The sequence below is a fragment of the Heterodontus francisci genome, chromosome 20 (genome assembly GCF_036365525.1).
Source record: "Heterodontus francisci isolate sHetFra1 chromosome 20, sHetFra1.hap1, whole genome shotgun sequence".
In the NCBI taxonomy this organism is placed as follows: Eukaryota; Metazoa; Chordata; class Chondrichthyes; order Heterodontiformes; family Heterodontidae; genus Heterodontus; species Heterodontus francisci.
The window spans coordinates 49,821,754-49,849,140 of record NC_090390.1 but is presented as its reverse complement, the minus strand read 5'-3'; the positions used below and the strand labels follow the sequence as shown (position 1 = coordinate 49,849,140).

General features: G+C 43.0%; 1 protein-coding gene across 7 annotated transcripts in view; it reads left to right on the top strand.

Annotated features, from left to right (window-relative positions):
* The window catches only part of mki67 (marker of proliferation Ki-67), a 76,205-nt gene that overhangs the window by 13,823 nt on the left and 34,995 nt on the right, over positions 1-27,387 (top strand). For 3 of the 7 annotated variants that reach the window (XM_068052721.1, XM_068052720.1, XM_068052722.1), the window contains 6 exons: positions 10,267-10,348; positions 16,177-18,399; positions 19,470-19,720; positions 22,682-23,357; positions 24,377-24,501; positions 24,754-24,928. In XM_068052721.1, the coding sequence (XP_067908822.1) occupies positions 10,267-10,348; positions 16,177-18,399; positions 19,470-19,720; positions 22,682-23,357; positions 24,377-24,501; positions 24,754-24,928 (3,532 nt within the window). The remainder of the gene's footprint in view (positions 1-10,266; positions 10,349-16,176; positions 18,400-19,469; positions 19,721-22,681; positions 23,358-24,376; positions 24,502-24,753; positions 24,929-27,387) is intronic. The other 4 variants (XM_068052726.1, XM_068052724.1, XM_068052725.1 and 1 more) reach the window with 4 other exon arrangements.

The following is a 27,387-nucleotide window of genomic DNA, read 5'->3' as shown; positions in this document are numbered from 1 at the left end:
CTCCCTTTTGCTCTCCTTTCCTTATTATTACAGACAGGTGGAAAGTGGTGCGTGGTTCCCACTGTTCACTTCCCAATTGACCTCAATCTTGTTTTGTTAAAATGGTGCATTAGCCCCTGAATGTCTTTTGGGTCAAATAAACAAGCAAATCACTGGTTTTCTTATAGGTTAAAGATCACTTTTTTTACACAATTCCCAAAATAGTCATAACCTTACCCACATGCACATAGGCAAGAATAGATAGATAGAAAGGGGTAGGGTGTAGTTTAAAGTCCAAAATGACGTGTTTGTGGTTTACAGTAAACATGTTGAGTCGTCTTGGGAAAGTCTTTTTAAAGGTGCAGGCCTGGGTGTTTGTTGGCTTGAACTTGTGCTATAGAGTTCTAGTGATTACAACTCAGCACAAAAATGGTGGCAAGGATTTTATTGCCTTCACAGATGGAGAGTCTTAAAGTCACTTTGTGCTGTCTCTGCTGTAGTAGCTGTTTAGTTTTTGCTGATTCGAGTTCTTGCTTGGCTGCACAGTCTCTGGCTGGACTTCTTTCTGAGGTGTTGGCTTGATCTACCCTTTCTCCAGAGGTCTACTTTTTAAGGTAAAAATCCATCACATCAGAGATACATGGCTCTGTCCCCTGGTGTGACCACACAGTGGGCCAGGATATGATGACCATTGCTAGGGATTTATATTTGAATGGGGACCATTCTGTTAATATGGTGCTACCTCGTACCTATTCATTTTGGTTTGAGCTATGAGTCAGTCTGTCTCCAGAATCCTTAGTTCATTCATGTTGATGAGTTATTAATATGCAATAGTGCCCCTTTCAACTTCAAAGGGGTTCTCCCCAGAGCTATTTCAGACGAGGCTAAAGAGTTCCATCTTTTCAGACAAGTTTGTTGATTTCCAGTATGGGGAGGGGGAGGGGAGTGTCACATGACCACTACATTGTGACTGTGGTACAGGTGTCCATGTTCTTATAGTTTTAACAGTTGACTTTTCATTCATAATTCTTTTCATTGTTTATTTCATCACAGCTCCTTCCGTGCATGGTGTTGTGAAATATTACAATGTTGATGTGCATAACATTAGTGATTTCAAATTTCCTTAAGTTGAAGTGGCCTCTACTTTCTATAAAACTTGGGAGTACATTTTATTTGAGCTACGCCATTGTATACTGGTGAGATTGAATTGGCGAAAGAAAGATGATTATTAATATTGCTTTTCTTTATGTGGTGCAAAAGAATCCTTTATGTTGGGTCTCTGCACTAGACTGCTCTGTGATCGAAGAGAAGGGTATTTTGGAATGGGTCCATTAGTTGCTGCTGGGCTTCAATAGATCAACCTTTGAGCCAGTTGAATTCATAAATAAAGGCTATGCTGTTTGATCACCTGATCACTGGATGACAGGAAGTGAAGCAAGTGTAAGAATTCATAGATCAATTGTCAACTCTGGTCAATGGCATTGAGCACTGTAAAGCCCACTGAAGTTTGTTCTCCCAGGCAGACACAATGTCAACAACAAGTGGCTGTCTGAATCACAACACTAATTATCTTCTGACCTGTTATACTCTTGCTCTAGACTTTACTATTTCCCTATTTTAGATCAGTCTCGTAGTTATGTCAATTGGATTTTGAGAGTATCTTTGATGTGTAGATTACTTTTCAGCAGCCTAGATACTGAACAGAAACACTTTTTGATATTTTAACGAGTGGAATAAATCTGCATCAGCAGGAATCTGTATTTGTCAAGTGGTAATCGTATCAGACTTCCTTTTAGTTTAGTTTTCGAGCAAATTTATTGAAAGGAAGATGAACAGGCAAATGAGTAATATAACACATTTATAGTAGCTGCACTAGATTGCCAAAAGAAAAATCTTGTTCCAGTTCCCAATATTAAATTAGTATTGCATTGAATTTTATCTGCGCAGTATATTTTAATTTCTCACTACTACAGAAACTGAACTAATCTAATAGGTACAGTCACATAATGGGTATGGTACTGGACTAGCAACCCAGAGGGTGTGTGCTCAAATTCCACCATTACAAGTTGTGAAATTGAATGAGAGAAATTGGAAATTTATGGTGCAACACCAGAAAATGTCTGAAAGTTGCAGGGTTGTTGTTAAAAACCCAACTGGTTTGCTAATCTTTAAGGAAGCGAACCTGCTACCCCTACCCGGTTAATGTGGTTGAAACTTAATGTCCTGTGAAATGGCCTAGCAAGCCTGAGAATATAAAACAAATGCTACAAAGAAGAACCATAGAGAAATATCAGAAGTCACGTGAAGGAAGGCTGTATCAATAGCAACCCAGATATGGCATCTAGCCAAAAATTTGGCAATCCTGGCCCAGTTGTTAGCCTTGCAAAGTCCTCAGTGCCAGGAGGGACTGATGCCGAGTTGGTTCCACAAACTAGTTGAGCAGCAGCCTGATTCTATGTACACCTATCTTTCAGTCTACATTTCAGAATTCTCCTTCACAGCCCCTAGTTATATTCTGTCCCACTAGCAGCAAACTAGAGGTGGGAGCACAGTGACCAGGGAAGCCTGAATACCATCTACTGCCCCCTCTTTTGACAGATTCGTGTTCTTCCAGGTTGAGTACCAGTAGGGGGAAAAACTGGGGAAACAAGTGCACAAGATATACTCTGGGTGGGGACTTAAGTGCTAAACAGAGTGGCTTACTCATACATATATATAATAAAAGCAAAATACTGCGGATGCTGGAAATCTGAAATAAAAACAAGAAATGCTGGAACCACTCAGCAGGTTTGGCAGCATCTGTGGAAAGAGAAGCAGAGTTAACGTTTTGGGTCAGTGACCCTTCTTCGGAACTAGCAAATATTAGAAATGTCAAAGGTTATAAGCAAGTGAGCCGGGGGTGGTGCAAAAGATAACAAAGGAGAAGGTGTAGATTGGACAAGGCCACATAGCTGACCAAGAGGTCATGGAGCAAAGGCAAAAAATATGTTAATGGTGTGTTGAAAGACAAAGCATTAGCACAGATAGGGTGTTAACGAACTGAAGATTGAACAGCAGCAAGTACAAACATGAAAAAAAACAGTGGGTAAGCAAACTGAACAAACTAAGATGAAATCAAATAAACAAAAGAAAAAAAAATGTAAAAAGAAAAAGTAACTAAAAATAAAAGTAAAATGGGGGGCCCGTCATGCTCTGAAATTATTGAACTCAATGTTCAGTCCGGCAGGCTGCAGTGTGCCTAATCGGAAAATGAGATGCCGTTCCTTGAGCTTGCGTTGATGTTCAGTGGAACACTGCAGCAAGCCCAGGATAGAGATGTGAGCATGAGAGCAGGGGGGAGTGTTGAAATGGCAAGCAACCGGAAGCTCAGGGTTCTGCTTGCGGACTGAGCGGAGGTGTTCCGCAAAGTGGTCACCCAGTCTGCGTTTGGTCTCCCCAGTGTAGAGGAGACCACATTGTGAGCAGCGAATACAGTATACTACATTGAAAGAAGTACAAGTAAATCGCTGCTTCACCTGAAAGGAGTGTTTGGGGCCTGGTATAGTGAGGAGAGAGGAGGTAAATGGGCAGGTGTTACACCTCCTGCGATTGCAGGGGAAGGTGCCATGGGATGGGGATGAGGTGTTGGGGGTAATGGAGGAGTGGACCAGGGTGTCGCGGAGGGAACGATCCCTTCGGAATGCTGACGGGAAGGGAGGGGAAGATGCGTTTGGTGGTGGCATCACGCTGGAGGTGGCGGAAATGATGGAGGATGATCCTTTGGATATGGAGGCTGATGGGGTGGAAAGTGAGGACAAGGGGAACCCTGTCGCAGTTCTGGGAGGAAGGGGTGAGGGTAGAGGTGCGGGAAATGGGCCGGACACTGTTGAGGGCCCTGTCAACAACAGTGGGGGGGAATCCTCGGTTGAGGAAAAAAGTCATATCAGAAGCACCGTCATGGAAGGTGGCATCATCAGAGCAGATGCGTCAGAGACGGAGAAACTGGGAGAATGGAATGGAGTCCTTACAGGAGGTAGGGTGTGAAGAAGTGTAGTCCAGGTAGCTGTGGGAGTCGGTGGGCTTATAATGGATATTAGTAGACAACCTATCCCCAGAGATGGAGACAGAGAAGTCGAGGAAGGGAAGGGAAGTGTCAGAGATGGACCATGTAAAGGTGAGAGAAGGGTGGAAATTGGAAGCAAAGTTGATAAAGTTTTCCAGTTCGGGGCGGGAGCCGGAAACGGCACCGATACAGTCATCAATGTACCGGAAAAAGAGTTGGGGGAGAGGGCCTTAGTAGGACTGGAACAACAGCTTACCAGTATGAATGCATGCGCTGACATCATCATACAATGATGTCAGACGTAATGATATTCTCACCCCTCGATGGCTTACTCATACAACTGCTGGCTGAGGCATAGAGGATATAGCTGCCAGACTAGGCCTGTGCCAGGGAACCAACAACACGTAACAACTACTTGACCTTATTGTCATCAGTCTGTTGCTAACACATTTACCCATGATAGCTTTGGTGGGAATAGCCATCACACAAAAGATCCCGTCTTCACAGTGAGGGCATTCTTCATTATTTGAGACTCCCATTCGGTGTAATAAAAAGCTGGATGTCCATAAGGTACTATTCATGTGTAACAGCAGAATTTTATACAACCACAAACTAAACTCAAGACCTCAATCCTCCTTTTTCATTAAGCCAAGAAGAAATTGTAAATGAAAATTGAAAATGGTACACTGGAAGCAGCACCAGGCATAGCTTAGCATGAGGTACCAGCCCGGTAATGCTGCAGCTCAAGGCTACTTCTTTACTGAACAGCAAGTTATAGTCAAAGCTAAGTGGTTCCGTAACCAACAGATGCCAGCAGACATGCCAGTGCTTAGCTAATTATGTTTATTTGAATAACAACTTGCATTTCTATCAATGTCTCCTGACAACGCAGAGCATGCTCAGAGCGATTGTGGACGTGCGTCATCAGTGCATATGAACATTTGCCAGCTTACCAGTATGAATGCATGCGCTGACATGATGTCAGACGTAATGATATTCTCACCCCTCGATGGCCCCGATTGTTGCTTCCTCCCCCGGCTGCTTGCACCCTGTCTCACCACCTCCCCCTCCTTCCTCACCTGCTGCTTGCTCTCAGCCTCGCTGCACCCGACCTTCGCCATTTACCATTCCCAATGCCCCTTCCCCAGCCGCTTGCTTCCGGCCTCGCAGCTTCACCCCTCAGCTGCTTGCTCCCTCCACCCACCTTGGCTGCTCGCTTCACGCCGCTTTTCCAGATGGGGAGTGAGTGGCCGAAGCAGCAAGGTCGGAAGCAAGCGGGAAGCAGATGGGTGGGGGGGGGGGGGGGAGTGTCTAAGGGAAATGGTGATTGCGAGAGGGAGCAGGGTACTGTTGGGGGTGGGTTGGAGGCAGTGATCGCAGCCATTGAGGAGGTTTGGGCTTAATTTAATTTTTTGTCAAATTGAGCAACACCATCTTTATTACTGCATGAGATGTCGCAGAAAGTGACGTTTCAGCTGATGAGGCTGCATTTGCACATGTGTCAGAACTATGCCACCTAGTGGCTGTGTTGTCAGCAAACCCAGCCTATTTGTATAGTGCCTTCACCGTACGTAATAAATGTCAAGGTACTTCACAGCAATATTATAAAGCAAAAATTGACACTGAACCACATAAGGCGATTTTGGTGCTGATGGTCAAAAGCTTTGTGCAACATGTAGGTCATAAGGAGTGTATTAAAGGAGGAAAGAGAGGTAGAAAGGTGGGGATGTTTAGGGAGGAAATTCCAGAGCTTGGGACCTAGGCAGGTGAAGGCACACTCACCAATAATGGAGCAATTAAAATTGGAGATACTCAGGAGGCCAGAATTATAGGAATGCAAATATCGTGGAAGCTTGTGGAGCTGCAGGAAATTACTGAGATAGGGAGGGGTGAGGCCATGGAGGGATTTGAAAACAAGCATGAGAATTTTAAAATCAAGGTGTAGCTTAACCAGGAGCCAATGTAGACCAGTGAGCATGGTGGTGATGGGTGAATGGCATTTAATTGTATGCACATGGTGGGTTTCTTTTGACCATATATAAAGAGACACTTGTTGAAACACTGCTGTGGTTGAGTTAGGAAGTGTATGCTTGTAATGTTTAACCCTGTATGTGTAAGACTGAGTAAAGATTGGCTCCAGCACTATCCTTCACCAACTGGCTTTCCGGGTTAGAACAAACGGGGCTTGATGCCATGTCCTTACTCGCACCAAGTTTAGGGAGGGTAGAATGTTGGAGATCAGCCAGAAGTGTGTTTGAATATTCAAGTTTAGAGGTAACAAAGGTATCAGTGAGGGTTTCAGCAGCAGATGATCTGGGGCAGAGGTGGAGTTGGGCACTGTTAGAAGTAGAAATCGGCAGTCTTCGTGAGGGCGCTGATATGTAGTTGGAAGGTCATGTCTGGCTCAAATTTGACACCGAAATTGTGAACAGTTTGCTTTGGCCTCTCAGTAATCAGGGAGAGGGATGAAGTCAGTAGCTAGGGAACGGAGATGATAACTTCTGTCTTCTCAGTGTTTAATTGGTGGAAATGTCTGCTCATCCAATACTGGATGCCGGACAAGCAGTCTGACTTCGCAACCGTGGAGGATTTAAGAGAGGTGGTACTGTGGTTGAGTTGGGTGTCATTGGCGTGCATGTGAAAACTAATGCTGTGTTTTTGGATGCAGTTGCTGAGGAACAGCATGTAGATGAGAAATAGGAGGAAGCCAAGGATAACTCTGTGGGGGAGCCAACAGAGATAATGGAGTGGGAAGAAAAACCATTGCAAGTGATAGCCTGGTACTATTAAATAGGTAAGAATGGAACCAGGTGAGTGCAGTCCCAGCCAGCTGGACGACAGTGGAATGGCATTGAAAGAAACTGGTCAAAGGCTGCAAACTGGTTGAGAAGGATGAGTAGGGATAGTTTTCCTTTTGTTAGTCAGATAAATGTCATTTGTGACTTTGATCAGAGCTATTTTGGTACTGTGGCAGGGATGGCAACCTGATTGGAGGAATTCAAACGTGGCGTTCCGCAAAAGATGGACATGGATTTGAGAGGTGCCGATACGTTCAGGGACTTTGGAAAGGAAAGGGAGGTTGGTGATGGGGGGTGGTGGTTTGCAAGGGCACTGGGTTCAAGGGCTGTTTTTTGAAGAGAGAGGGTGATGATGGCAGATTTAAACAAGAGAAATGCACTATCTAAGAGTGAACAGTTAACAATATTAGCTAATGTGGGGACCAGGAAGGAAAGTAGAGTGGGCAGCAGTTTAGTGGGAATAGGGTTGAAGGAGCAGGAGGGTGGTCTCATCGACATGATGAGTGCAGAGAGGGCATGAGGGAAGATAGAGAGACTTGGAAAGAAGCGAGTTCAGGGCTAGAGCAGGGAAAGCTTTAGAAAAAGTTTGGCCTGGTGGGGTAGTGGAAGGAAAGGAAGCGGCAGAGGCAGCTAATCGAATGGTCTCAACCTTAATGACAAAGAGGTCTACGAGTTCCTTGCACTTATTGTGGTGAGGATACAGGAGATGGGAGAAAGGCTTAAGAAGACGGTTTGTAATACAGAAAAGAAGCCGGGGGTTATCTTTGCATTCCGGATGATCCTGGAATAGTGAATCGTGTTAGCACGCGAGAGCAGGACCCAATAGTGCTTTATGTGGTCTAGCCAGATCTGGCGGTAAATGGCTAAACCAGTTGTCCGCCGTATCCGTTCAAACCTACGTCCCTTGGACTTAAGGGAGCAGAGTTGAAGGCTATACTGGGAGAGCAGCCAGGGTGAGGAGTAATGGTATTATTGGGACAAAAGTGGAAGTGAGAGTACTTTATCTGGAAGTCCAGTCCATGTGCTAATCATTCTATGTTTGAAGAACAACTTCCTGGTGGTCCTAAATTCACCTTTTTCTAGTTTGAACCTGTACACTTGCTCTGTAACTTAATATTCTAGATTTACAATGTAATTTAAAGTAAATTACCTTTTTTTTGTACTCAATTGTCTTATTGATATAGTTCATCAGAACCTCCTCTGACTTATTTTCTATTTATTTTCTTATTTTCAACTGACTTAACTGGGTAGCTCAACATTCTTTTAACTACGATTGCTGTTCTACCTTGATTACGATTGAGTAGACTAAAATTTTGTGTTTCTTTCAACTTCATGAATTTATGTAAAATGTTCCAATTTTTCTCCCTTTACTGTACTGTACATGGGTCTGCATTAAATTTCATTTTTCTAATGTTTTGGTCAGGCTATCTTATATGAATTGCATCCTTGGATTCTATAGCCACCCCTAGATTATGATCTGCAAATTTGATTTAGATTAAATTGCGCTCCGGTTTCCTCCCACAGCCAAAGACATGCAGGTCGATAGGTAAATTGGCTATTATAAATTGCCCCTAGTATAGGTAGGTGGTAGGGGAATTGAGGGAAGGTGGGGATATGGCAGGAATATGGGATTAATGTACTTCTTCTTTGGCCTCCTTATCTCGAGAGACAATGGGTAAGCGCCTGGAGGTGGTCAGTGGTGTGTGGAGCAGCGCCTGGAGTGGCTATAAAGGCCAATTCTAGAGTGACGGGCTCTTCCACAGGTGCTGCAGAAAAATTTGTTTGTCGGGGCTGTTACACAGTTGGCTCTCCCCTTGCGCTTTTGTCTTTTTTCCTGCCAACTGCTAAGTCTCTTCGACTCGCCACACTTTAGCCCGCCTTTATGGCTGCCCGCCAGCTCTGGCGAACGCTGGCAATTGACTCCCACGACTTGTGATCAATGTCACAGGGCTTCATGTCGCGTTTGCAGATGTCTTTAAAGCGGAGACATGGACGGCCGGTGGGTCTGATACCAATGGCGAGCTCGCTGTACAATGTGTCTTTGGGGATCCTGCCATCTTCTATGCGGCTCACATGGCGAAGCCATCTCAAGCGCCGCTGACTCCGTAGTGTGTATAAGCTGGGGATGTTGGCCGCCTCAAGGACTTCTGTGTAGGAGATACGGTCCTGCCACCTGATGCCAAGTATTCTCCGGAGGCAGCGAAGATGGAATGAATTGAGACGTCGCTCTTGGCTGACATACGTTGTCCAGGCCTCGCTGCCATAGAGCAAGGTACTGAGGACACAGGCTTGATACACTCGGACTTTTGTGTTCCGTGTCAGTGCGCCATTTTCCCTCACTCTCTTGGCCAGTCTGGACATAGCAGTGGAAGCCTTTCCCATGCGCTTGTTGATTTCTGCATCTAGAGACAGGTTACTAGAGATAGGATTAGTATAAATGGGTGGTTGATGGTCGGCACAGACTCGGTGGGCCGAAGAGCCTGTTTCGGTGCTGTATCTCTAAATAATAAAATAATGACTTGTATTAAAATTAATTAGAAGGTTGCATCTATTGACACCGCAACAGTCGGTGGAGCACTTCCCGCACATGTGCAGTGCAGTGTTTGTGATATATTCAGCGACGTCTTAGGTGGTTGTCTGTACCAAAGATGGTGCAGATAATTGCAGTGTCCTCTTCACAGGGAATCACTGAGGGAAAGACTGTTGAAGTGGTGGTGGAGAGAGGAGGAGAGGGACTGGGAGGGAGAGACACTGTATGGGGAGATAGAATAATTAGACAGCACAGCTGCCTGCTGGTTTGAAAAGCCACGTCATTGAGTGTATGGGTGGTGATCTCCACGCAAGCATCTGGTTAATCATCTGCGTGATGATGTCGATGCATGCATGTGTAGATTGAAATTGGAGCGTGCGTAATAAGATCTCCGATCGGTCTCCGGAGTAGTGAACTTAGAAATAGTAGTGGCCTTAAAAACTATGCTCTGGGAAGCCCTGCTCAGTGCCTCCTCCCCACCCTGACATTACTTCAACAACAACTATTGGTTTCTTCAATTTTTTAAAATCATTCCCAAGGTTTACCCTGAATTGCTTACTTAATAGCCTTTCATTTGAAAACTCGTCACACCTTTTGACTATCTGCGCAGATATTCCGGGTTTTCCACAGCCTGCTTGTCTTTTCTTTCAAGAAGGTATGGTGGTTCAAGCAAGACCTTCCCATTCTGAAGCCATAATAACTCATTTGTTCGATTTATTGTGTAGAAAATCAAGTTTACTCCTGATGATCCCATTATCTTCTGTGGAATTGAAGTTTGTCGCCGTTTAAATGTCAGTGCCATATTAGCCTACTTTCAAGGTACTAGTACCTTGGAAATGACCCTTGTAATGAGTGGCATTGCCTCACAATTCTCCCTATACTCTCAGCTGTTCATTCCTTCATGTTTGAATTAACAGGTTCTTCATGTTCAACAGGGAATAGATGATGCTTCACAACCTTCTGGTAAGCGTCGTCAGTCTACAAGTGGACATAAATCTGGTTGGTATTTCTTTTACTATGTGTAAAAAAAAAAGCTAATTAATGAGTTCTAATTATGTTTTGCACGTACTTATTTAGATCTCTGATTTGCATACAAAACTTTTTAATTCATTTTTGGGATGTGGCCATCACTAGCAAGGTCAGCATTTGTTGCCAGTTCATAATTGCCACAGTTGCAGGTAGCATAGAAAATAGGAGCAAGAGTAGGCCATTCGGCCCTTGGAGTCTGCTTTGCCATTCATTATGATCATGGCTGATCATGCAACTCAGTGACCTGCTCCCGCTTTTGCCCTATATCCTTTGATCCGTTTAAACCCAGGAGCTATATCTAACTCCTTCTTGAAAACATACGATGTTTTGGCCTCAACTGCTTTCTGTGGTTGTGAATTCCACAGGTTCACCACTCTGGGTGAAGAAATTTCTCTTCATCTCAGTCCTGAAAGGTTTACCCCATATCCTTAGACTATGACCCCTGGCTCTGGACTCCCCCACCATCAGGAACATCTTTCCTGCATCTACCCTGTCAAGTCCTGTTAGAATTTTATAGGTTTCTATGAGATCACCCCTCACTCTTCTGAACTCCAGCAAATATAATCCTAACCGACTCAATCTCTCCTCATATGTCAGTCCTGCCATTCCAGGAGTCAGTCTGGTAAACTTTGGCTGCACTCCCTCTATAGCAAGAACATCCTTCCTCAGATAAGGAGACCAAAACTGCACACAATATTCCAGGTGTGGCCTCACCAAGGCCCTGTATAATTGCAGCAAGACATCCCTGCTCCTGTACTCGAATCCTCTCGCTATGAAGGCCAACATACCATTAGCCTTTTTTACTGCCTGTTGGACCTGCATGCTTACCTTCAGCGACTGGTGTATGAGAACACCCAGGTCTTGTTGCATATTCCCCTCTCAGTTTATAGCCGTTCAGATAATCTGCCTTCCTGTTTTTGCTTCCAAAGTGGATAACCTCACATTTATCCACATTATACTGCATCTGCCATGCATTAGCCCACTCTCTCAACTTGTCCAAATCACCCTGAAGCCTCTCTGCATCCTCCTCACAACTCACCTTCCCACCCAGTTTTGTGTCATCTGCAAATCTGGAGATATTACATTTAGTTCCCTCATCTAAATCATTAATATATATTGTGAATAGCTGGGGCCCTAGCACCGATCCCTGTGGTACCCCACTAGTCACTGCCTGCCATTCGGAAAAAGACCCATTTATCCCTCCTCTTTGTTTCCTGTCTGCCAACCAATTTTCTGTCCGTCGCAATACACTACCCCCAATCCCATGCACTTTAATTTTACACGCTAATCTCTTATGTGGGACTTCTGAAAGTCTAAATAAACCACATCCACTGGCTCCCCCTCATCAACTCTACTAGTTACATCCTCGAAGAATTCTAGTAGATTTGTCAAGCATGATTTCCCTTTCGTAAATCCATGCTGACTCTGTCCGATTCTACCACTGTTCTCCAAATGCTCTGCTATAAAATCTTTGATAATGGACTCTAGAATTTTCCCCACCACTGACGTCAGGCTGACTGGTCTATAATTCCCTGCTTTCTCTCTATCTCCCTTTTTAAGTAGTGGGGTTACATTAGCTACCCTCCAATCTGTAGGAACTGCTCCAGAGTCTATAGAATCTTGGAAGATGACCATCAATGCATCCACTATTTCTAGGGCCACTTCCTTAAGTACTCTGGGATGTAGACTATCCGGCCCTGGGGATTTATCGGCTTTCAATCCCATCAATTTCCCCAACGCCATTTCTCTACTAATACTGATTTCCTTCAGTTCTTCTCTGTCTCTAAACCTTGTGTTCCCCAGCATTTCTGGTATGATTTTGTGTCCTCCTTTGTGAAGACAGAACCAAAGTATGCATTTAGTTGGTCAGCCATTTCTTTGTTCCTTATAATAAATTCCCCTGTTTCTGACTGTAAGGGACTTACATTTGTCTTCACTAATCTTTTTCTCTTCACATACCTATAGAAACTTTTCACAGTCAGTTTTTATGTTCCCCGCAAGCTTGCTCTCGTACTCTATTTTCCCCTTCTTAATCAATCCCTTGGTCTTCCTTTGCTGAATTCTAAACTGCTCCCAATCCTCAGGTCTGTTGTTTTTTCTGGTGAATTTATATGCCTCTTCCTTGGATCTAATGCTATCTCTAATCTCCCTTGTAAGCCATGGTTTGGCTACCTTTCCCGTTTTACTTTTGCGCCAGACAGGAATAAACAATTGTTGAAGTTCATCCATGCACTCTTTGAATGTTTTCCATTGCCTTTCCACCGTCGTCCCTTTAAGTAACATTTCCCAATCCATCATAGCCAACTTGCGCCTCATACCTTCAGCCTTGGTTGTAGTTTCCTTTACTAAAATTCAGGACCCTAGTCTCAGAATCAACTATGTCATTCTCCATCTTGATGAAGGATTCTATCGTATTATGGTCGCTCATCCCCAAGGGGTCTCGCACAACTAGATTGTTGATTATTCCTCTCTCATTACACAATACCCAGGCTAGGATGGCCTGTTCTCTAGTTGGTTCCTCAACGTATTGGTCCAGAAAACCATCCCGTATACACTCCAAAAATTCCTCCTCTGTGGTATTGCGACTAATTTGAATTGCCCAATCTATATGCAGATTAAAGTCATCTATAATTATAGATGTTCCTTTATCACATGCATCTCTAATTTCCTGTTTAATGCCATTCCCAACATCACCACTACAGTTTGGGGGTCAATGTACGACCCCCACTAACGTTTTTTGCCCCTTAGTGTTTCTCAGCTCTACCCATGCAGATTCCACATCGTCAGAGCTAATATCTTTCCTCACAATTGCGTTAATTTCCTCTTGGACCAGCAATGCAACTCCACCACCTTTTGCTTTTTTTGTCCTTCCTAAATACTGAATACCCCTGGATGTTCATTTCCCATCCCTGGTCACCTTGCAGCCATGTCTCTGTAGTCCTGACTATATCATGCCCGTTTACATCTATTTGTGCGATTAGTTCATCCACTTTATTGCGAATGCTCTGCGCATTAAGGCACAAAGCCTTAAGGCTTGTCTTTTTAATGTTACTTGGCCCCTTCCCACTATTTTTCACTGTGGCCCTGTTTGATTCTGGCCCTTGATGTCACTGCCTATCACTTTTCTTATTCCCCTGACTGTCTTTTGTTTTTGTCTTTGATCCCCCCCCCCCCCCCCCCCCCCCACCCCCCTCCTCTGACCCCTTGCAATGGTTCTCATCCCCCTGCCATTTTAATTTAAGCCTTTCCAAACCACTCTAGTAAATACTCCCACTAGGACATCAGTCCCGGTCCTGCCCAGGTGTAACCCATCCAGTTTGTACTAGTCCCACCTCCCCCAGTACCGGTCCCAATGTTCCAGCAATCTAAAACCCTCCCCCCACCCCACACACACCATTTCTTCAGCCACATATTCATCCGATATATCCTGCTATTTCTACTCTGACTAGCACATGGCACTGGTAGTAATCCTGAGATCACTACCTTTGAGATCCTACTTTTCAACTTACTTCCTAACTCCCTATATTCTGCTTTTAGAACCTCATCCTTTTTTTTTTTACCTGCGTCGTTAGTACCAATGTGTACCATGACCATTGGCTGTTCACCCTTCCCCTTCAGGATGTCCTGTAACTGCTCTGAGACATCCTTGACCCTAGCAGCAGGGAGGCAACATACTATCCTGGAGCCTCTTTTGCGGTAGAGCGTCTTTTTGAACTGCTGCAGTATGTTTAGTGAAGGTGTTCCCATAGTGCTGTTAAGTGGGGTGCGTTTTAGGATTTTTACCCAGTAACAATGAAGGAATGCCAATTATATGTCTAAGTCAGAATGGTGTGAGATCTGGAGTGGTGGCGAGGAGGGGGGCATGATCCCACTGCTTCTCCTAAGCTTCTAGGTGGTGGAGCTTGCAGGTTTGGGGAGGTGCTGTCTGAAAAGCCTTGGTGAGTTCCTGCAGTGCATCCTGTGGGAGTACACTGCAGCCAAAGTTTGCCTTTGGCAGAGGGCTGAATATTTAAGGTGGTGGATGGGTTGCCAATCAAGTGGATTCCTTTTACCTGGATGATGAGCGTCTTAAGTATTGTTGGAGTAGCATTTTGCTGATTTTTGAACCATTCATTTTTGTTTGGAGTATTTTTTTGAAGACTACTTATCCACAAAATGAGTTTGAAGTGGAGAGTAGAGAACTACCCTCGGGGTTACTATTGACCAGAAACTTAACTGGACCAAGCATATTAATACATTAGCTACAAGAGCAGGTCCGAGGCTGGGAATTCTGTGGTGAGTAACTCACCTCCTGACTCCCCAAAGTCTGTCCATGATCTACAAGGTGCAAGTTAGGAGTGTGATGGAATATAGCTCCAACAACACTTGACACCATCCAAGACAAAGCAGCCCACTTGATTGGCGCCCCACCCACCACCTTTATTCCCACCACCACTGGCATACAGTGGCAGCAGTAGCATCTGCAAAATACACTGCAGCAACTTGCCAAGCCTCCTTCAATTGCATCTTCCAAACCCGTGACCTCTACTACATAGACGAACAAGAGCAGCAAGGCACATGGGCGCACCACCACTGCAAGTTCCCCTCCAAGTCACACTGTCCTGACTTGGAATTATATCTGCATTCCTTCATTGTTGCTTGATCAAAATCCTGGAAAACTCCCTAACAATGGATGTACCCACACCAGGTGAACTGCAGCAGCTCAAGTAGGCGGTTCACCCCTACCTTCTTGAGGGCAATTAGGGATGGGCAATAAATGCTGCGCCTGCCAGCAAAGCTTGCATCCCATGAACAAATTTGAAAAAAAAATGAACCATCCAAAAGAATTGGTAATTAACCCATTAGTTTAGACTTGGTTACAAGAAACATTTCTCCGAATCAAGGTGAACACCTAGGACATGCCTCGGGGATCTTAATTACCTAGTTGAATGCTGCAGGGCAGCAGTTTGGATACCATATCTGGATGTTGCCACCCCACCTCCTCAATTACCCTTTCCCTCGTTAAGGCATTTCCCTGCAAGTTAACTGTTGTATACCCTATTATAAGCAGTGTGATTGTTTCTTGCTGCCATTTTTGTTTGAAAGAAGGCTTACATGTCTTCTATCTAGTTTTTAGCTCTTCTAAACCTAATTTCCGAAAATTTGAAATAACAGCATAGAAAGCCGTTTGGCCCCCAGCACCTGCACTGGTGTTAGTTGTGTAATCTAATTACATTTTTGTTCTCTTTTTCTATGACTTGTTATATCCGATTTCAAATACAGTTTGAAGTGTTGCAGTCTCTGAGTGAACGTCACTTGTATTAAAGCAGCTCGTGTTTAAAAGCCTTCAATTTTCCCCTAATTTTTCCTTTTTCTCTTTTAAGTGAATCATTTGTCCCTTCTCACCACCCCCCATCCTGCCCAAAAGTGGAAACAGTTTTTCACTTTACCCACTCAAAACCTTTTTGTAATCTTGAAAACACACTATAGGATCTTGTTGCTGTGAAAGTGCCCCAATTTTTCTGAGCCTCTTTTAGCCTGTTGCATTCCTGATATCTAATCCAGTCACAGGTGGGAAACCTTGCCCACTTGTTTGCTGACAAATGAACTTCCCAGTTGGGAGCACAAAATCAGAAAATGATCCTATAATAATCCTCAGTGGTAAATGGGCAATACATGCTTGGCACTAGATGGCTCTCCTATTTGCATTCAGAAATACCAATTCACTTGTGGTTAAATCATATAACTTGAACCTTGCTTATTAATTTGTGCTTTTTTAAAAACTTGAACTCCTTCCGAATTTTGCGATTTCTTGTCAGATACGGTTGATGTGGATAAAATCTTCGAAGCACCAACTAAATCTGCAAAGGCTACGCCAAATGAAAGGAAAGGTTCAGCTCCAAAGAACCTGCATAGGAGGAGCTCCAAAAAGATCCTTAGTGATGAGCAAGCTGCAGATCAGGAAGATTTGTCACCTTTCTCCAAGCTTTATGAAATGTTCAAGCAAGAGGTCACAAAACCAATTCAGGCTAAACCAAACGAAATTAATGTGCACGTACCAGTTCAAGAAAATAGTACTGACCTGACAAAGCAAACTAGTGTTCCAGCAAAAACATCCAGTGTCACAGTTTCTCAATACAGCAAGAATTCCCAAGCATCTCCGAGTACAAGACGAATGTCTGGGAGGGCAAGCAAGATTATGTTAGAAGAGGGAAAGATTGCAAAAGATAATAAATATGAAGAAATGAGCAATGCAGAGACTCTCTTGATTGAGGATGTTGCAACTGGAGGCCTTGCAAAACCAACTGCTGACAGAAACACTCTCAAGAAAAACAATGTTTCAGTGGAATTAAACAAATTTACAGAAAATCCCCCTTCTGAGGCAAAGGTTACATTGCTTGCATTTTCTGATGTAGGTCTTAAAGGGGAAGAGCAAAATAATCACCTGTCCCCTAAAGGTACATCAAAAGTAAAACAAAAGAGTCCATATTTCACCGGTCGCAAATCCTTAACTGCAGGTGAAGCTCTGAAGGAACTTCAGGAGATTCTTGAGCCTTCAGTAGATCAAGAACGAAGCTTGGCTATGCAAACAAAAGCTGTTGAAATGGAACAAATACCAGTTAATGTGGGCAAGGAAAAGACTGAAACCCCCAAAAAGCGTGGCAGATCATCAATACGTAACAAAAACGTGGAAACTGCAGATATTCAGTCAGAGCAGGCTGAATCAAATGCTTTAGAGCCTACAGCTGCAAAATCAGAAGTAGACAAATTAATAGAAATGGAACATACGCCAGCGAATGTCAGCAAGGAAAGGGCTGAAACCCCCAAAAAACGTGGCCGATCATCAATACGTAACAAAAATGTGGAAACTGCACATATTCAGTCAAAGCAGGCTGAATCAAATGCTTCAGAGCCTACAGCTGCAAAATCAGAAGTCGACAAATCAGTAGAAATGGAACATACGCCAGCGAATGTCAGCAAGGAAAGGGCTGAAACCCCCAAAAAACGTGGCCGATCATCAATACGTAACAAAAATGTGGAAACTGCAGATATTCAGTCAGAGCGGGCTGAATCAAATGCTTCAGAGCCTACAGCTGCAAAATCAGAAGTAGACAAATTAGTAGAAATGGAACATACGCCAGCGAATGTCAGCAAGGAAAGGGCTGAAACCCCCAAAAAACGTGGCCGATCATCAATACGTAACAAAAATGTGGAAACTGCAGATATTCAGTCAGAGCAGGCTGAATCAAATGCTTCAGAGCCTACAGCTGCAAAATCAGAAGTCGACAAATCAGTAGAAATGGAACATATGCCAGCTAATGTCAGCAAGGAAAGGGCTGAAACCCCCAAAAAACGTGGCCGATCATCATTACATAACCAAAATGTGGAGGCTGCAGATATTCAGTCAAAGCAGGCTGAATCAAATGCTTCAGAGCCTACAGCTGCAAAATCAGAAGCAGAAGATAAATCAGTAGAAGTGGAACATGTGCCAGCTAATGTAGGCAAGGAAAGGGCTGAAACCCCCAAAAGACGTGGCAGATCATTACATAACAAAAGTGTGGAAGTTGCAGGTATTGAAGCAGAGCAGTCTAAGTCTGCAGAGATTTCTGAGCCTTCAACTGCTGTTAAAGCAGTAGAAACACCTAAAAAGTGTGGTAGACTGTCATTACGTAACAAAAATGTGGAAACTACAGATATTCGGACAGGGCAGGCTGAATCTGCAGAGATTTCAGAGACTTTAGCAGCTACAATGTCACCTGCCCTGATTAAACGGAAGAGTGATACCTCTCCCTCTTCACGCCGCTTGTTGAGCAAAAGGCAGGAAAGTGATGTGCCTGAATACCTGACCAAAACAGAGTGCTGGAAGAGAAAGAGTCAAGTATCTCAAAGTCCACAACAAGACTTGACAAATGAGAAAACTGTTGCTGGGGGAGACCCTATAAGTCCTCTGAATACTGTGACTGAAAAATTGGAAAAGTTTTCATCTGTAGACGTTGGACTTGATCTTTATGCCAACAGCAAAGAATCGCCTTCATCTCCAGGTAAAATCTAGCTTTGTGGGAGCTGGAGATTATGTATGGGGAAGAATGGCTTACCTGGATTAAAGTTTCTATCTTCTAATGTACTACAATCTGCTCTTGATTTAAATTTGTAATTTTTAAATTATGCCTCTGAAGAACCTTGATGGTTTTTCTGTGTCGCAGGTGCTCTGTCAGTGAAAGTTGTTTTTAAAAGAATAAGACACAGCAAGCCAAAGCAAACAATGAAAAACAAAGTTGGCATTTAGTGCTTTTAAAAAAAATTATCTGATAATTCCATAAGAAATAGGAGCCAGAGTTGGCTATTTGGCCCCTCAAACTCTGCCTTTCAATATGAGTAATCTGATTTTGGCCTCATCTTCACTTTCCTGCCTGCCCCCCATAACCCTTTCTTTACTCCCTTGTGGATCAAAAATCTGTCTAGCTCAACTTTGCTGTCTTGGGTAGAGAATTCCATAGATTAACAAACCTCAGAAGCAATTCCTTCTGATCTCTGTCTTAAATGGGAGACCCCTTATTTTAAAACTCTACCCCCTAGTTCTAGATTCCCTCATGAGAGGAAACATCTCACCATCTACATTGTCAAGCCCTCTCAATCTTATATGTTTCAATAAGTTCACCTCTCATTCATTCTTCTAAACTCCAATGCATATAGGCCCAACCTGCTCAACCTTTCCAGTTGACATGAAAGAAGTAGACTATGTGTAAATAATATGTAATAAACTGGTGAAATTAAGAATGGTCATTAAAAATGTGTGCTGACTGGCAGTGAAACATTTAAATACACTCAGCATCTCATCCTATTTCTTTGCGATCAGGATTTTGCTCTTAGTCTTATGTACAATAATGTAGCAAAGGCATACTGCACTGCTGTTAATTGTGTAGTTTGGATAATGGAGGTCTGTTGAGACTTTACAAGAATTAAAGTTTAGTCTCACACTTAAGATGGTGGCTTTTTTATTTGGCCTACAAATTATGGGGTCTGCAATTTAAAGATGAATCTTCCTTGCACAGATTAACTTTGTTTTTGTGCTTTTTAACTACATTGTCCTATTTTAATTATTTCCCATTAGTTGCTGTCCCATACTTATCCAAAAAGCGCAGAGGTGAAAATGTGGAAATCTTTTATGGACAAATTTTTAAGAGAAAGAGAGTCTCTTTTGGTGTAAACCTAAGTCCAGAAGTATTTGACAAACGCATGCCACCAAGCTCTCCTCTGCGAAAAGGAGGCACTCCAGTGAGAGTGAGCACACCATTTCGATGTACTCCACGTACGGTGCTGAAAGGTGCTTCCAGCAAAGGAATACGCACTTGTGCAATTCAGGTAACTATTAATGTGCAATTATGGGTAAACGTTGGAATCTCTGCTTAATCCTTAATGCATACAAGCATTCCAGCTGAGTTATGATCTGTGTGTTTTTTTTATTCATTCATGGGATGTGGGTGTCGCTGGCAAGGCCAGCATTTATTGCCCATCCCTAATTGCCCTTTAGAAGGTGGTGGTGAGTTGCCTTCCTGAACCGCTGCAGTCCATGTGGGGTAGGGGTACCCAGAGTGCTGTTAGGAAGGGAGTTCCAGGATTTTGACTCAGCGACAGTGAAGGAGCGGCTATATAGTTCCAAGTCAGGATGCTGTGTGGCTTGGAGGGCAGCTTGCAGGTGGTGGTGTTCCCATGCATTTGCTGCCCTTGTCCTTCTAGGTGGTGTCTGAGGAGCCTTGGTGAGTTGCTGCAGTGCATCTTATAGGTGGTACACACTGCTGCCACTGTACATCAGTGGTGGAGGGAGTGAATGGCACTCCATTCACAAACAATCAAGTGGGCTGCTTTGTCCTGGATGGTGTCGAGCTTCTTGAGTTGTTGTTGGATCTGCTCCCATCCAGGCAAGTGGAGAGTATTCCATCACACTCCTGACTTGTGCCTTGTAGCTGGTGGACAGGCTTTGGGGAGTCAGGAGGTGAGTTACTCGCTGCTGGATTTCTAGCCTCTGACCTGCTCTTGTAGCCACAGTATTTATATGGATACTGCAGTTAAGTTTCTGGTCAATGGTAGCCCCCAGGACATTGATAGTAGGGGATTCAGCGATTATAATGCCATTGAATGTCATGGGGAGATGGTTAGATTCTGTCTTGTTGGAGATGGTCATTGATTGGCACTTGTGTGGCATGCATGTTACTTGCCACTTATCAGCCCAAGCCTGGATATTGTCCAAGTCTTGCTGCATTTCTACATAGACTGCTTCAGTATCTGAGGAGTCATGAATGGTACTGAACATTGTGCAATCATCAGCGAACATCCCCATTTCTGACCTTATGATTGTCGAAAGGTCATTGATGAAGCAGCTGAAGATGGTTGGGCCTAGGACACAACCCTGAGGAACTCCTGCAGTGATGTCCTGGAGCTGAAATGATTGACCTCCAACAACCACAACCATCTTCCTTTGTGCTAGGTATGTCTCCCAACCAGCAGAGAGTTTTCCCACTGATTACCATTGACTTTAGTTTTGCTAGGGCGCCTTGATGCCATACTCAGTCAAATGCTGCCTTGATGTCGAGGGCTGTCAATCTCATCTCATCTCTTGAGTTCAGCTCTTTTGCCCATGTTTGAACCAAGGCTGTAATGAGGTCAGGAGCTGAATGTCCCTGGCGGACCCCAAACTGAGCGTCACTGAGCAGGTTATTACTAAGCAAGTGCCGCTTGATAGCACTGTCGATGACACCTTCCATTTACTGATGATTGAGAGCAGACTGATGAAGCGGTAATTGGCCGGGTTGGAATTGTCCTGTTTTTTGTGTACAGGACATACCTGGGCAATTTTCCACAATGCCGGGTAGATATCAGTGTTGTAGCTGTACTGGAACAGCTTGGCTAGGAGTGCGGCAAGTTCTGGAGCACAGGCTAGGACAGGATTTTTATTTCTTTTCCACTGAGTTAACCCTTGGAACCTCCAGTTATATAACTTGTTATTGTCTGTGACTGCTTTGTAAAAGTAAAATCATTAGCGCAGTGAAGTCACACTGTATACATGGAATAGTAATAAATGTTAGCAACACAAGAATTCATGTTATGTCCTTTTGTGGTTCACTATTTCAGTTTACAGTTGATTACTTGGAAATAAATGACATAATGTACAACTACACTGTGGCACTTGTGCTGTGCAGAAATGTAATGTTTTGTTTCTCCATGCACATTGCCTTCAATTGGATATTATAACAAATATACTGTAAAAGCTTGGTGACAGTACCACCTTGTGGTAAGAATTTGGTATGCCTATTACTATATGTGAAGGTTTTGATTTGAATGGGTGTTAAAAATTTTTTAAAAGGAAATAATAGAAAATAGGATTGCTAAAGTAGAAATGCCTTAAAGTTCTGCTTTGGAGAATCTGAACGTGTGAGCCATAATTTTTATAGAATCGGTTGACTCATGAAATCAGACAAACACGTCTATTCACTATCATTTAAGGGCATGTTGTACTGGGTGATGATGCTGCTATGTTATGAAGTATCGAAACCAGTCGAGAGATGAACTTTATAGCGCTTTGAAGCCAATGGATGTCTGAGCATCAACTAACTTTTTCACCTGAGGGAAATTGGCTGAACAGTTCACTTTGTGTTTACAAGGCCAGCAATGCTATTTTGTCATTTACTGACCTGTAGAGAAACTGTTGTAACCATTGGTAAGGTCTGTGGGCCAGAGAATGATGGGGTGAATCGTTGACAATTGCTTGGACTTGGGTTACCATACTAGGAATGCCGTAAATATTCGCATAGAAAACAAAGAAATTGCCAATTTTTCTAGCTGCTATTTAATATCTGCCTGTCTTATTTGGCCGAGGAAAAAGTCTTAAAATGTTGAGTTATCATTGTCTATCATGTGTTCATCAGCAGTTTACAAAGACTGAGTGCAATAAAATAAACTGCTTTTAACAGATTCAAATGCCTGACTCTTCAAACTAAAAACCATCAATTTAGCACAGTTTTTATAAAGTATTATAAAAATTACATTGAAGTGTTATTTTAAAAATGTCGGAGATGCTTTCCAAGCCCTACACCGAGCTGCTATAGAAACTACATTCTTATGTCACAGAATTTGGTTGGGCTTGCTACAGAAATTGGTTAGGATCTTTGTATATAATCATCTTGAAGGCAATATAATCCTTTTTAATATTTTTGTATTTTAAATCCGATAGTTTTGGATATCCATTATGCTACAAATATCAAGTCGCCCCCTCTTTATTATCAAGTTTTGCCTGAAATAATACAAATTGTGCTTTTTTTCCCTCAGGAATTCAGTGAGTTAAATGAAAATCACCTAAGTCCCATGAGGCCAAGTGTTCCTTCAGTAAATGCTTCTCCCAGCCAATGTAAGAAACCACCTGCCAAAGTTCCCTCACCAGGCAAGGGGTTTTTGTTAACAACCGGCGTGAAGTCACCTGGAAAGAGGCCATCTTCGGTCAAGATGTCAGCATCAACCAAGACACCCTGCTTGTTGGTTATCAAGCAGTCACCTGATGCTCCGACTCCTTTGTCAGTAAAAACGCCGTCCTTGCCTTCCACCAAGAGGTCACCTGCTGCAAGAACTCCTTCACAAAGCAAGACTCCCTCATCTACCAAGAAGTCATCTGTTACTAAGATGTTGCCTACCTTGTCGTCCAAAAAGTTGGTAACCAATGAAATATCCAGTCTGATTGCTGAAGGATCCTTTGATTGTTCTCCGCGTGTACGTGGGCGCTTCTCCATCTCACAGGTTGCTACTACTCCCGTCTTAACCCGGTCCAAGTCTCCTCACATTACACCAACTTCTCTCAAGCAGACACTGTTTGAGCAGCCTCAGCAGAAACCAAGTTTGGTGGCAACATCTGGTAAAAAAACTTCCAGAAAAAGCACGAGAAGAAGTGGTTCATTACTTGCAGCAATGCGTTCCAGGAGGCAGACTGGAGCTTCAGCTGCCAACCTATTGGGTAGGTCTTTTCCTAAAGTTCCGCTATTTTATTGGAACCAGCTAGAGTTGTACCATTTTCTATGACAAAGGGCTTTTTCTATTTTTTTTTATGTTGGTTGATCGCAAATTGGTAAGACAGTGACACAGGCTACATATTTGCAGTACTTTTAAATTACTGGACTTGAAGTAACATTGGCGAATAGATCACCTTGCTCTTTCTTGCTTGGAGAATGCTGAGGGACTCAAAGGGGGGAAAAAATGCAGTTTAACAGAAGTAAAAATAGGTCTGCTGTTTCATGGCATTGGATGGCATGGAGCATAACTAAAAAGAGTATTACAAGGTTTTTAGTAAAACGTAGTGAGAAATTTTTGAAATACTTTCACTTGAACTATGAAAAACTCTCATGCAACTAGATTGCAGATTTTGCCCTTCTAAACTTTGTGTATGAAGAGTACTTTTGAGCTCATGGCAATACAGGCTGCAACCTCCCACCTCCCCTACCTGTATCTTCAGGACTGATAAATAGGGGGCATACTGCAATTTGATATTTCATGGTGCAGTGCTATCCTCCTACTGAGGCTGGTCGTGAGGTTACAGTTCTCATTGGTGTCTCGGTTTATGAAAAGCATTTAAAAAGTGCAATCAATTATTCCTCAGCGTGTCCCAACATGATACTGAGTAAACAAATCTATGAATAACCCAGGCAATAGACCAAAATGCTCATTTCTCACCCTGTCTCCTAATTTTCTTTCCAACCCAGTGTGATTATTTTTATTGTATGGTTTGCTTTTGTATGCCCCAGAGACAGAAATAAATTATATAGAACAGAATAGCCATCTAGTGCTCAGCATAAATTTTCCTAAAGGCATAGCTTCCATGTGATTTGGGCAACAGAATGGAGGTAATGTCTTGTTTGTATCTGGAAATTGAATCTATTTCAAAGAATGAAACATGTTCAACCTAAAGTAGATAAACCAGCAGAAGATTTAAGCATTTACCTGATTCTTTTAATTTGAATATGTGCAATTTGATTTTAGTAACTAAGTCATGGGCACAGATAGTGAAGGAAGGAGTGGCAAAACCTCAGTTGCGGTGTGCTGGAAAGAAATCAGCTGCAGTGCAAAGACGGACCAAGAATATTGTCTCTTCGAAAGTGGTAAAGGTTTGTCTAGCATTGTAATGGGAAATGATAATTAAATATGGCCTTTTCATAAAAGACTAAGTTTAATAGTGCTGAATCAGTTTAAGTTTCTTATTCAAATGATTGTATATTTCAAACTACTTGCAAATTATATGGTCTTGATTGTAAGATAACCAATCTAGTTATAGTTTTTGTTTTCTGTTTTTGTTCCATTGGCATTATTGTCCTAAATTATCAATGTACAGGAAAAAATGTAAAGTTTTGTTTCAACAGACACCTGTTCGTTTAGTGAAAGGTCACTTTAGTACTGGTCATGCTGCTTCCCCAGCAACAATTGTCATTGGCAAGTCTCAAGCTACTACTATTAAGCCAACTGGACAGGCCCCACAGGTGTTAAGAACTGTTTCACTGAGACATAAAGATTATGAAATGGATGAAAGCTTTACAGGTAAACCAAACTCCTTGAAGCACTATTTACTAGTTCTGTTTATTTTTTGTGTGTGCTCTGAGGTTTTCTTGAAATTTCTATTGTTGATCAATGAACATGATGTGGAAGTGAGGCCATTAAAGCCCAGTTTCATCCAATGCAATTGGCTGAATTTTTTAGTTACCATCTAATTTTGCGGCAGTATATGGTGATGTACATCCCATTGCCAACTTAATTGTGCTGGGGATCAATTGCGCTCAGATAAAGTGGGCTTCTAGTTTTGCTAACGATTAAGAAAAGGCACTTTATTTTAAGGGTCCAGGAGGTATTTTAAACAGTAATAGCGGGCTGCTATTCTTTACCGTGCAGTCAGTGGAACAGCAGCTTCTGCAATGGCCTCTGCTGCAGATCTGCCTAGAGTTATCACATGGACAGTAGGATGAACATTATGTTCTCAATGTCTGCCCATATTTTCTCTGTCTACTTCATGGTTTAAGAAGAAAGACCTGAGCGATTTTTGTGTTGAGACTTTTGTTTTGGTTAAGGGCTGGCATCTCTAATTCTCCAGTAAACAACATCTTTCTCATTTACCACTCCTTACAAGGCTGCTGCTGTCTTACTGTGTGCTTCACAAAGCACTCCCCTTTGCCAGAGTCTCTGAATGGAGATCTCTGCATTGGCGCTTTATGGGGAAAAGTGCTGGTGGCACAATCTCCCACTGCTGTATTGATAGGCAACTTTACATTAGTTGTGAATGTGTAGTAGGAAGTGTGATTAAGTTTGCTGATCATGCAAAGGTCAGTGGGCATGTATTAGAAAGGAAATTGACTTTTATCGGAGAGACTTTAATTATGATGGACTGAGATATGGTGGGTGGATTTTAATGTAAATAACTCTAATCCTAAAACAGGGATTGTGGGTTTGAGTCTATTCTGGAGTGCCACTTCTAAGATTTTTGATAAGATAGGGGTTTTTTTCTACCCCCTTCTAAGGTGGGAACAGACTTGGCAGTACGCAGCTTGTGAATCGACTTTATTGAGATAAAGGTAAAGACGGGTTTAGGTTCTCAGATAAACTATTAGTAACAAACTCAGGCAGTGATTTACAGTCTAACACAGATACTACCTGTATTAGTGGCTGGACGGTAGAGCACACGAGACTCGTAGATTCTTGTTCAAATTCTCTGCCGCGCAGTGGCAAAGTCACAAGCTAACTTATTCTGGCAGCTTTACAGTTAACCCTCCCCTCATACCAATCAGTGATCAGTCTTGTATTAAATGATGTTTTCCTTAACCAACCAAGGATCTTTTTATGATTGCCAACCTTTTCATTTACGCAATTGATACATAGAAAAAGTCTTTGTGTTAACCACCTTATCTCAATGCTTGTACTTGTCCGAGTTTGCCTTATCTCACTACGAGACAAAACTACACAGCACTGTCTGTTCTCACGGTCTAACTTTCTACTGCAAGTAAACATTTTAAAACATGACGTAATCTCCCAGAATCCGTCTGCCTTGACATCATGTCCATACTATACCTTATTTCCTAAGCCTTCCATTTTACCATACTACAGAGAAGGATTCTAAATGGACAAAAGAGCTGAATTCGGGGTTAGGTGAGAGTGACTGCCCTTGACATCAAGGCAGCATTTGACCTAGTATGGCATCAAGAAATCCTAGTAAAACTGAAGTCAATGGGAATCGGCGAAAACTCTCTGCTGGTTGGAGTCATCCCTAGCGCAAAGGAAAATGGGTGTGGTTGTTGGAGGTCAATCATCTGAGCTCCAGGACATCACTGCAGGAGTTCCTCATGGTAGTGTCCTAGGCCCAACCATCTTCAGCTGCTTCATCAATGACCTTTCTACAATCATAAGGTCAGAAGTGGGGATGTTCGCTGATGATTGCACAATATACAGCACCATTCGCACCTCCTCAGATACTGAAGCAGTCCGTGTCGAAATGCAGCAAGACTTGGACAATATCCAGGCTTGGGCTGATAAGTGGCAAGTAACATTTGTGCCACACAAGTGCCAGGCAATGACCATCTCCAACAAGAGAGAATCTAACCATCTCTCCACGACATTCAATGGCATTACGATTGCTGAATCCCCCACTATCAACGTCCTGGGGGCTACCATTGACCAGAAACTTAACGTGAGTAGCCATATAAATACTGTGGCTACAGGAGCAGGTCAGATGCAGCCAAAGACTTGCAGGTTGATAGGTAAATTGGCCATTGTAAATTGCCCCTAGTGTAGGTAGGTGGTAGAAGAACGGTGGGGATGTGGTAGGGAATATGGGATTAATGTAGGATTAGTATAAATGGGTGGTTGTTGGTCGGCACAGACTCGGTGGGCCAAAGGGCCTGTTTCAGTGCTGTATCTCTAAATAAATAAGATGCTAGGAATCCTGACCCCCCAAAGCCTGTCCACCATCTACAAGGCACAAGTCAGGAGTATGATGGAATACTCTCCACTTG